The 12,649-nt window shown below is 52.0% G+C and overlaps 1 protein-coding gene across 1 annotated transcript in view; it reads right to left on the reverse strand.

Annotated features, from left to right (window-relative positions):
- Nucleotides 1–2,109: 2,109 nt before the first annotated feature.
- Nucleotides 2,110–12,649, reverse strand: part of FAIM2 (Fas apoptotic inhibitory molecule 2) — a 33,720-nt gene continuing 23,180 nt past the window's right edge. The window contains exon 12 of the mRNA XM_059403060.1: nucleotides 2,110–5,699. Within this exon, the coding sequence (XP_059259043.1) occupies nucleotides 5,550–5,699 (150 nt within the window). The 3' untranslated portion in view covers nucleotides 2,110–5,549. The remainder of the gene's footprint in view (nucleotides 5,700–12,649) is intronic.

Genomic DNA, 12,649 nt, shown 5'->3' on the forward strand with positions numbered 1-12,649 from the left:
TTGAGTGAAAGCAGATGGCATATTTATGAGCTGGATTAAGTCCACTCAGCTCTGTAATTTCTCCAGCCTTAACTTAGGAGCCTGGGAATGTGAATGAAGAGTCTTGGTGTGAGGACCATCCCAGGCATGGGGGTGGGGGGACGTGGTTGGAGGCCACCGCTTAAGACAGTAGCTGCCAGAAGGGAACGGATGGTATAGTGGGTTGTATAGCGATACGCAAAAAGAGAGGTACAAGTGCTATCACCCTTTTACCTGCGAATGTGACTTTCTTCAGAAATAGGGCTTTGAGGAGAGACCTTGAGACCTTGAGGAAAGATTCTCATCCTGGATTGATGGTGGGCCCTAAATCCATGACAGGCAGCCTTATGAGAGAAAGGAGAGGGAGACTCAAGACACAGAGTGGGGAAAGACTGTGTGAAGACAGGTGGAGATTGGAGGGCTCCCCAAGCCGGGGAACAGCAAGGACAGTGGCAGTCGCCAGAAGCTGGAAGAGAGGCCTGGAATGGCTTCTCCCTCAGGGCCTCGGAAAGGAGCCAACCGTACTGACCCCTTGATTTCAGGCTTCTAACCTCCGCAACTATGTGAGAATCATTTATTTCTCCGGTCTTAAGCCACCAGTTGGTGGAAATTTGTGACCGTAGCCCTAGGAAACTAATGAAGAATGAATGGGCAGACAGAAGAGCTGGCTGGAAGCAGGAGGAGGTGAGGAGCCTGGTGTTTCCAACTCAGCCCCCACCTCCTGCAGGGACCGCCTTCCCTCCCCTTCCACCAGTGCCCAGGCTCAGCCTTTCATGCGCTTCAGACCCTGACTCGGAGGCCCCCCACCGCCTCGCCACTGTTCCACATCTCCTCAGTACTTGCTTCCCTGCCAGGCCTGCTTTCAAGAGCATTTACTTGGGACCGTGAGCTCAGTGGTCGGGAGCTGTCATCTACGTTTTCTCTCCTGCAACACCGCTGTCTTCTCCCTCCCCTATCTTATCTATGGAAGTGCTTTGTACACAGTGGGTGCCTAATAAGTGTTATTTATTCTCTCTGCAGAGTCCCCTAAACATTGCCCTGCTCCTTCCCCTGCTGCAGCTGAATTTATGCCAAAACCTTGTCACAGGTGAAGATAATTTCCCCCTTTGCATCAGTGTGGTGTGTCCCCCTCCCACATGGCACCCTGGGCCCCAAGTTCCCTGAAGGAACTTGGCAATGTAAGCATCACCCCCATGTGTCTTCTAATCTCACTCTTGGCACTAACTTGTGTGTAAACTCAGACAAGTCAAGGCACCTCTGCTCCTCAGTTTCCTGTCAAGTAAAACAAAAGGATTGGAGCAGGTTCATTCATTACCCCATTTATACAAAAAACACGGTTGAGACTATTTGTCTAAGTTACATGAATTCAAGGGTGAACAAGATTTCAAGGATCTAAAGGATCATACATACAAGCAGGCAGGAGGAGAGGGTAAAATGTGCCAGGGTGGTACAGGGCGGGGGGGGGCTGGGGAGGGGGGGGCCAGGGCAGGGGGGGGGGGGGAGGGGGGGCTGAGAAAGGCTTCATGGGAGAAGTAATGCCTAAAGCTGCCCATCTTCAGGATCCTTCCAGCTACAACATAGGCTTTCCTTCTAGGGACATGGGTTTGGGGTCAATATAAGGAAGACTCTTTTAACAGAACTAGAAGGAAGGCCTGCTATTGGAAGTCACCTCCAGCCAGGCAGTGACAGGTACAAGCATCCTAAGAGCCGCTACAAGGGGTATATATTGACAGAAGGACCAGTGTTTTTTAAATTTTGTATTCACCTGCGGGGGCAGGGAGCATGAGCAGGGAGAGGGGCAGAGGGAGAGGGAGAAGCAGACTTCCCGCTGAGCAGGGAGTCTGGAACAGGGCTCAATCCCAGGACCCTGGGATCAGGACCCCAGCCGAAGACAGATGCTTAGCTGATTGAGTCACCCAGGTGCCCCCAGTGTTTCTTTTCCCACATCAAGGTAAGTGTGGAGATTTAATTTACACTTAGCTCTGTGGGGACAAAGAGCTCTGGTTATGAACATTTCACATCAAATCTGAGTTAAATCTCACAAACAGCCTCCTGGCCAACTGAGGCGACAAGCAAAAGGCAGGCGAAGGAAACGGTTCAGATGTCATAATTTTATTATTATCTCCTGTCAGTCACAGACTGGGAAGGTGATGCCAGGAAATGGAACAGACTCGGACCCTGGGCAGCTTGAAGGGGCTGAGGCCAGAGGGACTGTGTGTGGTGGCAGGTGTCTGCCCTCAGTCTCTTGAGGGAAAGCTCTGGGGCCAGGTGGCACAGGGTGGTTTCTAGGAGATGGGTGAACAGTGTCCCAAAGATGTGACAACGGTTGGACTAAAGGGAACAATCAGAGGCTGATGAGGAGAGAGGTCTGGGGAGGTCTGAGAAGGGTGGTGAATGAATCCTATCTGAAGCCAGCAAGCCACACAGCCCTTCTGCTTCTCGCCCGCAGAACCAGGCCCTGCTTTTCCTCAAGCGACCACCGGGGGGCAGCAAAGCGCTGGCGTGAAATCCTGCTCTCGGGAGCAAGGCTAGGTCTTGGGCTAGTCCCAGGAGGGCCAGGGAGGGAGAGGCAGAACCTTTTGAAATAAGGGTATCTGTGGGTTCCTGACTCCCCTGGGAGGAAGAACAAGATTCCTGGGGCTTCCTCAGACAACACAGGAGCCACACACGTGCCTGGGAATTGGGGCAGGAGTCCGGGGAATTCCCTGTGCCTCCTGGGACCCCAGACGCAACCCCAGGAGAGGATCTCTTGATCTTTCTGTCTTCCTCCTGGCAGGAAACCTCCGACCTGACATCACAGATGATCAGATTCCTGGCTGCCTCGAGCTCTATAAAATCCAACCTACCCCTTCCTTGGCCCAGCCCCTCCCCTGCCAAAAATGTGAGGGCCCACAGGTTCTCCTTTTCCTTGGCAGGTTGTGGCACCTGCTTAGCTTTGGTTTCTCAGTTTCTCCTAATCCTGCATTCCTGTTCCTCTGCCCTTCCTCCTTCAAAGGCCAGGCTCTTCCTGGCCTGAGTTGGGGGCGGGGAGGCGATAAGCAGGGCTCCCAGCCCCAGCTCTGCTGCTGGCTCAGCATGTTCTGGATCCCTCAGGGGCCTCTCACAGGAGAGTCTGGCATACTGCCCCTGCTTCCAGAATGCCAAGTTGCCCAGTCACATTGTTTGTTGCTGAGGGCTTACCTCCTTCCCTCAACCTTTCAGAGCTCAGCTCCAGATCAGCTTCTCAAGCCTATTTCTGCATAAACTGTCCTAGGGAGAGGACAACTTGGACAAGAGGATTCTGGGAAGCATGACCAAGGCCTGGGCTGAATGACCCTTTTGGAACTGGAGAGGAAGTGAACAGACCTTGGAGGAAAGGTGGCAAATGGACCCGGAAGTCAGGGGAAATGTGTTCTGGTCCCTCTCCCTGCACCGCCCAGGCCGAGGTCTTCCATCTCGTTAATCTGGAAACTACTCGCAACTTAATACCATGAGCCTGTCGGCAGTGAGGCTGGGAATCAGCCACCAGAATCCTGCTTCCCAGCTTGTGTCTAGAAGACGGAAACGACAGAGTACAAAATTTGGTGGTGGTAGTGGGGGGAAGGGGGAAGCTGGGGAGACACAGAAGACAACAAATCCTCCGGAGACCTAGGATGTATGGCCTGACCACCCGGTCTCATTCCAGCCCCAGTCTAGTAGGTTAGCTGTATGCCCTTGGTCTTGCTCCCAATCCTCTCGACCACCTCAGCTTTGCCCTCTGCGATCAGCATGTGCAGACGACTGCCTTTACAGGATTGCTTTAATGGACGGATTTAGACCAGCACACAGTAGGCATCCAGCCATGCTCCCAGTTGCCTTTGTCTCATGCACAAACACTACCATCCGTTCTTGCTTCCCTCTTTCCTCAAATGCCCAAGGGGGAACAAAATTTCAAATGCTTCTGCAATATTTCTTGAAAGCTGAAAACAGGAAGGGTGGAGAAGGAAGGAGTCAAAACAGATTGCTAACATAGCTAGTCACTCTCTCCAAGGGCAAAAGAGCCCCCAGCACCGGGAAGAGAGGTGAGCCCTGGAGGGAAAGCCCAAGGGAAGGTCCAGGTATATGAACCTCGCTGACCCCACCCGGTAACTTTCCACCCGCGCAGAGCTGGCTTCGAGGTGCTGGCTGCACACTTCCCCCTGGTATGGCCCCATCATACCCTCCCCTGCAGGCCCTGCTGGGGGGCTGACGTACACCCTGATCGAGTCTCAGCTCTCAGAGGCCTGGAGGCTGATAAGGAGACCCAACCTCATCACATGGGACCAGCTGGAAGGACTGGCTCTGGCTGTTAGCATCAGCTGAACGGCTTCCAGAGTCCAGAGATAAGGAGATAAGGAATTAAGGGGGGGGGGGGGGCTTAGGCTTCTGGGCTGAGTGGCCAGAGAAGCCAGGGGGAGGAATATGGGCACTGCCAACTGAGGCCTCAGGAGGCCTGGCTTGGGGATCCACCAGCGCAGGGCAGCAGTGGGTGGGGGAAAGTTTAGGAAAGAAGTGTGGAAAGGCCTCAGGGCAGGGCAGGATTCCCTCCCAGTGGGGCTAGTTCAGCAGCTAGTATAACCCTCCCTCTCTATCGGAGCATCCAATCCTCTAGGGTCCATGCACTCCACTCAGCCTCAGGCCGAGGTTGGGGGACAGCCCAGGGAGTCCAGGGAAGAGGGTGAGAGGAAGTCAGTCCTGCCAATTTCAAATGCCGTCCCCCCACCAACAGTGAGATGCAGGGCTGGGTGTCTTGGTGTTACTACAAAGCCCATACCTCCCAAAGGACCACCTGCCCCCCATCTCCCTTATGGCCCCTGGACAGGTCCCCTGTCCCCACCTCCTGCCCCAACAGAGTTCTTTCATGACCCAGGAGGTTAAACCAAGGCAAGTGCAGATGGTTCGTTCTGGCTTCCTACCCCTCTTCCATGGGCCATAGTGCTCAAGTGCCTAGAATATGCTGCTAGTCTTATAGTTGCCAGGATGGGCAGCCTGGGACAACCATTGGGTCGATCCACATCCCCCCACCAGCAGAACAGTCTCACTTTCTCTCCCAGCTTCCTCACACCCCCTTATAAGTGTCAATGCCTGATCTAGAAGGAAAGAACAGAGGAGTGGATTTGACACAGGGCAATGTACCCCACACAGCTGGGGCAGCCTTAGGAGGAACCTCAGTGGGGTGCAGACTTCAGCTACGGTCCTGAGATCTCTTTTCCACCTCTGAATCCTGCTGGACTCCTCCCACTCGTCCCTTCGGTCCTCAAACCCAGAGGAGTCTCCAATCTTGACTGTTCACTTCAGGAGATGTAAGTGGGAGGAAGAGGCAGCACAGAGGGAGAGGGTGTGACCTCGGTTCTGTGGGGCCCCTAATGCTGGGGTACAAGGCTGCAGAGAGTGAGGACAAGCATTGGGCTGAGGGGAGGCCAAAGGATGGGCTGACAGCTAGTTTCACATCTGGGCTTGCAGGAGAGTACAGGGAGGGACAGAGGACCAGCAAGGGGGACACTCTTGAAAGGAAGGAAGGAAGGAAGGGCTCCTCATTCCCGGTTGGTGCCAAAAAGCTGCAGGAAGAAGGTGAAGATGTAGATGATGTCTAGGTAAATGTTGAGGGCTCCAAAAATATACTCCTCGGGGCTCAGTGAGTGGCGTCGGTTACCCATCAGCAACTGGGTGTCGAATGCCAGGAACTGAGGGAAGGGGGAAGAGAGAGAAGTCAGAAGGTCCAGCAGCTGTGACATTGACCAAGGGGGCCCAGTGTCCCCATCTGGGCCACCCCCCCAACCAATTTTGCTACCATCATCTGCTGCTTGGCTGCTCAGTGACCCTCCTGGAATGGCCCAGAATCTGGAATTTTCCCAACACCTTCCATCCCTAATTAACACCTATCTCCCCAAGCACCTACTATGTGCCAAGCACAAGGAAATAGTCAAGAACAAGACAGACAAAGGCGCCTGGGTGGCTCAGTCATTAAGCATCTGCCTTCAGCTCAGGTCATGATCCCAGGGTCCTGGGATTGAGACCACACTGGGCTCCCACTCAGCGAGGAGCCTGCTTCTCCCTCTGCCTCTCCCCCTGCTTGTGTTCCCTCTCTTGCTGTGTCTCTCTCTGTCAAATAAATAAATAAAGTCTTTAAAAAAAAAAAAACAGAAAAACAAATAAAAAGACAGACAAGATCCTGGCCTTAGAGTCTAGAGTGGAAGTAATCATTAATATGAGTGAAATCAAAGAGAAATGGGAATTGTCCCAAGAGGGTAGCTAATAATAAGGAACTTGACCTATGTGAGTGTGGCAGGGAGTTCGGGAAGGCTTTGAGCTGAAGCCTAGTCTCCTTGCCATTGCCCCAGGGCCCTCCTTTTAGCAGATGAACAAACACTTCATTTAACAGTGAGCAGAGGCACTTATTCTGTGTTGTGTAGACATTAGCCCACTTAGTCCTAATAACATCCCTAAAGTAGGGATTATTCCTAGAGGAAACCATGTCCCAGAGATGTTAAGTTCTTGCCTGAGGTCACAGAGCTGGGAAGCAGCAAAGCTAGGGTTTGAACCTGAGCAGCCCAGCTCCAGAGGTCCACTATTCAGGAATAGCACTGTGTCTCCTGACAGGAAATGCCTTCTCCCCAGGGCACCTTCTTGGCCTAACAGACGATGAACATTGATTCCGTTGAGGACAGCTCTTCCCTGCCCGCCCCACCCCCAACCAGGTCTTCCTACCATCTACACTGACTCAAGCTCTTCCCACTTGGCGATTCTCTGGGGTCCAAGCACAGGAAGCAGAACCCCCGAGAAACAGCAGATGATGTTTCACAGGCATAGTGTAGTTTTCGGGGAGAAGGAAACCCAAAAGTTCCACCAGTGTCTCAAAGGTCATGAACTGGCCCACCTGGGATTGGAATTCTTTAAATCCATTCACATTCTTGCTAACTGGCCTGTGCCCCGCTCTTCCGTCACTCGTGTGTGGAAGACCTGTGTACCTTGGGTCCTCTGGAACATTCATTATGCAATAAATAGGTATGGGGCAAGAGCTGGCGCCGGCCACTTGCTGGCAGAGTCTGCCTTCACTATGCTGTGCCTGCCTTCCGGGGCTCACTGCTTTGTGGGATGATCACAATAAAACTCAGTAAATGCCATCATTAGGGCAGACTGAGCAGGAGGAAGGTGGGCCAGGAGAGGTGACATTTTACCTGGAGCTTGAAGGATGAGTAGGAGTTTGCTAGACTGAGAAGGCCTGGGGAGGTACGGGCTATGGTGTGAAAAGTGAGGAATTCCGCATGGTGGGGGCAGGGGGGCAGGGGATGGAGGGAGAGGGACTAGAGCCTTGGGGCCAGAGGTTCCTACAGGGAGCATCTCCCCCATCCGGGACATCAAGGCATGACTCCCTGGAACGTGGGGATGTGGGGGTGGTTATGAGCACGGGCTTGAAAGTCAGCTCCAAATGAATTGTGGCCTCATCTCCACTCCTCACTAGCTCTGAGCGCCTGGGCAAGGCGGTGTCCCTGAGCTCTGAGCACATATCAGGAAAGGGGAGACGAGTGGGCTTGCCTCCTGAAGTTGTGAGGAGGAAGAGGCACACAAAGGGCCCAGCCTGGAGGCTGACACATGGCAAGAACCCAATGCACTAGCTCCTAGTGTGGGTTTGTATTTATCTGCAGAAGCAGGGGTGCCCCCTTGACATCTTGTCATAGGCAGCTGCCGAGTCCCAGATGTCCCATCAAGGAGGCCCATCAAGGAGGAGGAAACGTTACTAGGGGACGCTGTGTAGGCTTAACAGAAGGAATGGGGTGGGCGGGGTGACGACTGAAGAGGGGCCGAGGGGGGACCTTGTGCAGCACAGGTCGGGCTCCCTGAGCTCAGCAGCGTTGAGGGGAGGATGCAGGAGAACCCAGGACTGGAGTCAGAACTCTTGTATTTGAGCTCTGGTTCCATCCCTCCGTAGCCGTCCCCTCCTGACCTCAGTGTCTTCGTCTGCAAAATGGGACAGCAGCTGTGACCACACTGTGGTGTGGTGTTCAGGGTGGATGTATGTCTGAGTGTGGCCTCAACCATTCTCATTTCGCTCTGCTCCTTCTGATTTGGGATTGGATTCCCACGAAAGTTTGCCCTCTCCAGAGAGAATGAGCAAGGAGAGGGACCGACTCGAATGCTGCAGGCTGCTTAGCGGTCATGCTGCCAGCAGAAGTTAATAAATTGCTGATCTGGCTTATCAATCAGTGGCTTGCTTCGTTGATTTCTCAGAGCCCGGTCACCCCTGGGTGAGCTAATGAAATTGAATCTCTCAACCTAGAAGGCTTGGACCTGACCAGGTACGGGGGGTGCAGGGCGCTCCTCCAAGGAACCCCCACCCAGGAAGCCTCCTAGAGCAGCCAGCAGGCTTTGCTCGTGCAGAAAAGAGGAATGAAATTATTTCTACTCCTGCCCTTGGTCTGTGGCCATGGATGCTTATCAACGTGGGATAACCTGCCCCAGATTTCAACTGCACTGCCTGGTACCACCCAGCACGGCAGCCTCACACCTGTAAGTCAGCTGACAGCTTTTCACTCAGTAGTCCCAACAATATTTATCGAGCACCTACTATGTTCTGGGGAGTTTGCCTTTAGATAGCCGAAAGTCTAATGAAAGCAAATGATCAGAGATTCCTTTAGGAGCATGTACTTATTGCAGGGGAAAGGAACCTGATGACCTTGGGTGATGGTGAGCAGTGCTGACTAACGTCTTGGTCGAGAGCAGCTATGTTGGTCATAGCTAACGTCTTGGTGGCTAAGACCTGAGTTGAGTGCTAACAGCCAGGTTGACTGCTGACGCCTGAAAGGTCCCAGCTGAGCACAAGAAGGAAGGGCAGTCTCGGGGGCAAGAGCCAGAGGGGAACTAGGAGGCTACTAACTTAGCCCTGAGTCGCCCTCTCACACACTAATCCTTTCTCTCGGCTCACTCTTAGGAGGTGGGTATTATTATCACTATTTTACATACGAGGAAAGGCGTCTCTGAGTAAGAGAGTGGCTAGCTAATGATCATTTCCCTAGTGCTGGGTCCAGACCATCTGTCTCCCACTTTGATAGAGAAGCAGGTCGGGGGTGGGGGTGGGGGGGGCGACTGGCCAAGGGGGCTGGGCACAGAGGGCAGAGGAGCCAAAGGCCAACTTGCCTCAACTTGCCTCATCCACCCTGTTGGCCAAGCTGGGCCTGGTCAGGGCCCCCTGGCTACACACCTGGCCTCAGCCTGCTGTGTCCAGGACCTAGGCTTATGTTTGCTGTCCTCCCAGAGGACATGGGGAGCCATGCCATGCAGAGGCTCTCTCAGAACCATCAAGAAACAGGCACTGAATACAAAAAGCTGGGGTTACCATGTATTGAATCAGTAGGACAAAATAACACATGGATGGCATCCATCCTACAGAAATGGCGGTGCTAGTGTGCAAAGCAGCACATGCCCCATGGCGCAGCATGGTTTTAACAGTGAAGGACTGGAAACCCCAAACACGCAACCAGGGTTGGTTAAATAAACTGTGGGCAGCAGTACTGAGGCAGAAACAGCTCTGAAATAGGATTTCATGAGAAAAGAACAAGCTGCAGAAAAATCTACATCATAAAATCCCCTTTCTGTAACAACAACAACAAAAACCTGCACAAAACCATGTCATAGAAGTCTAGCTAGCAGATACCTATAAAATGCAAAGATCTGGGATCTTTCTAAGATTGCTTACCTCTGAGGACGGTAGTGAAGGCCGTGCAAGTGATATTTGCTTTATCTATAGTATGTCAGAGTTAAAAACTGAAATGTTTTATATTTGATTTTATAATACATTTTATATGAATGTATTCATATATAATTTAATTAGAAATTTTGAAAAGAAGGATTAAAGTAACACACACAAAAAAGAGTTGGGGAGTGTTTTCACTGAATCGTCACACAAGCCTCCAGCATGGGTGTTCTGTTATTTTGTCCATGGTAAAGCTGAGGAGTCTGGGGCACAGAGAGGGTAAGTGACTCGCCTGATTTACACAGCCAAGAGGACAGACTGTCAAATCCTATTCTCCTTCCACCTTGTGACACTGCTTTGGGTGGGGGTGGGGGGTTGCGCGCACACGCGCGTGCGTAAAGGCTGGAAGAGGTGGGAAGAGAAGCACAGAGCACACAGCCAAGAGGGCTGCAGGCTTCCTGGGGAGGGCTGCAGTGAGTACTGTGCCTACCTGACCCTGCCCCCACTTTCTGGGCTGGAGAGTGAGCCTGGGCATGGGGGAGTCTATAGGAAGAGGCTGCCAGCCTTAAGTCCTTGTGCCCTTGGCAGGGATGCAGGACCAGGTGAAGGAGTAGGGGAGCGGAGGAGAGGCTGGTACCAATAGAAGATACTCGTCTTCACTGGACTGAGTGTCAAAAGTTTCAATGGCACAGACAACATCAGCATGTGGGCCTGAGCACCTCCAGGTGGCTACTAGGGAACAGGGTCTGGCAGGCACATGAGCCAGAAAGCCTGGCCCAGGATAAAGGGGATGAAAGTGTGTAGGAGAGTGTGTAAAAGAGCCCATGTGTGGTCCTCCGAGGAAGGGCACGAGAGTAATACAGTGCTTAACAACACGGACTGGGGAGTCATGAAGACCTGGGTTCAAATCTTGCAACTGACTAATGCTAACAGGTGATATTATTGATTAATGACCCGCCAGGCGCTTTCCAAGTGCTTTGCATATATTAATTCACTCGCAAGTCTCAACAACCTACAGGTGGGTACTATTATTATCTGCATTTTAAAGATAAGGAAACGGAAGCACAGGGAGGTGATATGATATTATCAGTCCACAGGGCTAGATTGTGGTGGAGAATGTATTTGAACCCCAGGTACTCTGCTCCAAAATTTGGTGCTCTGAGGTACAAGGTTAACATTTATGGTAAGGGTAAAAGCTATTATGGGGCGCCTGGGTGGCTCAGTGGGTTAACGCCTCTGTCTTCGGCTCAGATCATGCATGATCCCAGGGTCCTGGGATCAAGCCCTGCATCGAATCGGGCTTTCTGCTCGATGTGACCAAGGGGCGCCTGGGTGGTTCAGTGGGTTAAAGCCTCTGTGTTCGGCTCTGGTCATGATCTCAGGGTTCTGGGATTGAGCCCTGCATCCGGCTCTCTGCTCAGCAGGGAGCCTGCTTCCCCCCCCCCCCCCCCCCCCCCCCCGCCTGCCTCTCTGCCTACTTGTGATCTTTCTCTTTGTCAAATAAATAAGTAAAATCTTTTTAAAAAAGAGTAAAAGTTTGAAAAACTTTGAAAAAATAGTTTGAAGAAGTACCAAGTTCCAGGTGCTAGGCTGTTTTCATTTTTCCTTTCATAAAGTATCTTATTTAATTATTACCACAGCTTTGTGAACTAGTTCATATTAGCCCATTTTATAGATGAAGCAACTGAAGCACAGAGAAGTCAAGTAACCTGCCCTGGGTCACAGTAGTTAAGATGATGAGCTAGATCTTGATAGCACCTCTTCCCAGCTCTGCATTGGATAAGAGAGCAGCGACTGGTGCCTTCCCTGCCCCAGCATGCCAGTTAGATACTCCTGCTCCCTACAGGAACTCTGAGCCACCCTTCTCCATGAGTCCCCCATCCCTGGGGGCTGGGAGAGGGGCTTCTTTTGCCTTCTCTGGGTCAAGTTGTGGGTTTCAAGGGCTTGGTTTGAGCAGGGGGTTGGTTGCTGAGGATTTGCGCCTCAGGAAGTGAAACTGAGAAGAGTCCTGGGAGGGGGACACCAAGAGCACTTTCCCCCTGAAGGAGCAATTACCCAGCATTCCACCCTCCAACCTGTAGCCCTCAGAGGAAATAATAACTCGGCTTCCAGAGGCTTCAGATGAGGCCTCAGGTGAAGTGTTAAGGCTGTTTTAGTGGCCTGAGGGTGGGTGGCAGAACAGAGAAGGTTCTCAAAAGATCTTTCAGGCTCATGTAAAAAACTGATGCAAAAGAGCTTCTAAGCTCTGGATGAAATAGACTAAAATAAAAAAAATATCATACCCTGCCTTGGGTTTGTGTAGCCTCTTTTTGCTTTTCAAAGTGTTTGTCTAATCATGAAGAAGATAAGATATATATTGTGGCCCTGACCAGAAAAGCAGGGAGAGCGGTGAAGTGGGAAGACAATCAGGAGTCTCTTTCTAGAAACTTTCAGAAGCTGTAGGGGCTGACCTAGGCCAGTCATGGGGCACAGGGGACACATTCTCTGTTGGGGCTGGATAGAAGTAACTGCTAAAAGCCTGGTCTCAGAGGTTGAGAAAGCCTCTCTGGGTCCTTCTGCTGTGGAGTGAGTTAGTCAGGAGGCCTCTGTTTTCCCTGTGAAACGGGCAGGGAGGTAGAATTGAAAGAATACTGAGCTGAGAGTCAGGAAAATGGGGATTTCATCCAGCCTTGGCAGCTAACATTGTGTGCCCGTGTGTGTGTGTGTGTGTGTGTGTGTACATACATGGTGTGCAGTATGTGTGTGGTGTGTGTGGTACATGGGGTTGTTGTGTGGTACATGTGGTATGTGGTATGTGGAGGAGTTGTGTGGTGTGTGTGGTATTTGGTTTATGTGTGGTACATGTGTGGTGTGTGTGGTACATGGGGGGTTGTGCTGCACGTGTGGTATGTAGGAGTGTATGTGGGGTGGGGGGCATGCTCTCTTGAGGCCTCAGCACAAATA

The sequence above is a fragment of the Mustela nigripes genome, chromosome 6 (assembly GCF_022355385.1).
Source record: "Mustela nigripes isolate SB6536 chromosome 6, MUSNIG.SB6536, whole genome shotgun sequence".
In the NCBI taxonomy this organism is placed as follows: domain Eukaryota; kingdom Metazoa; phylum Chordata; class Mammalia; order Carnivora; family Mustelidae; genus Mustela; species Mustela nigripes.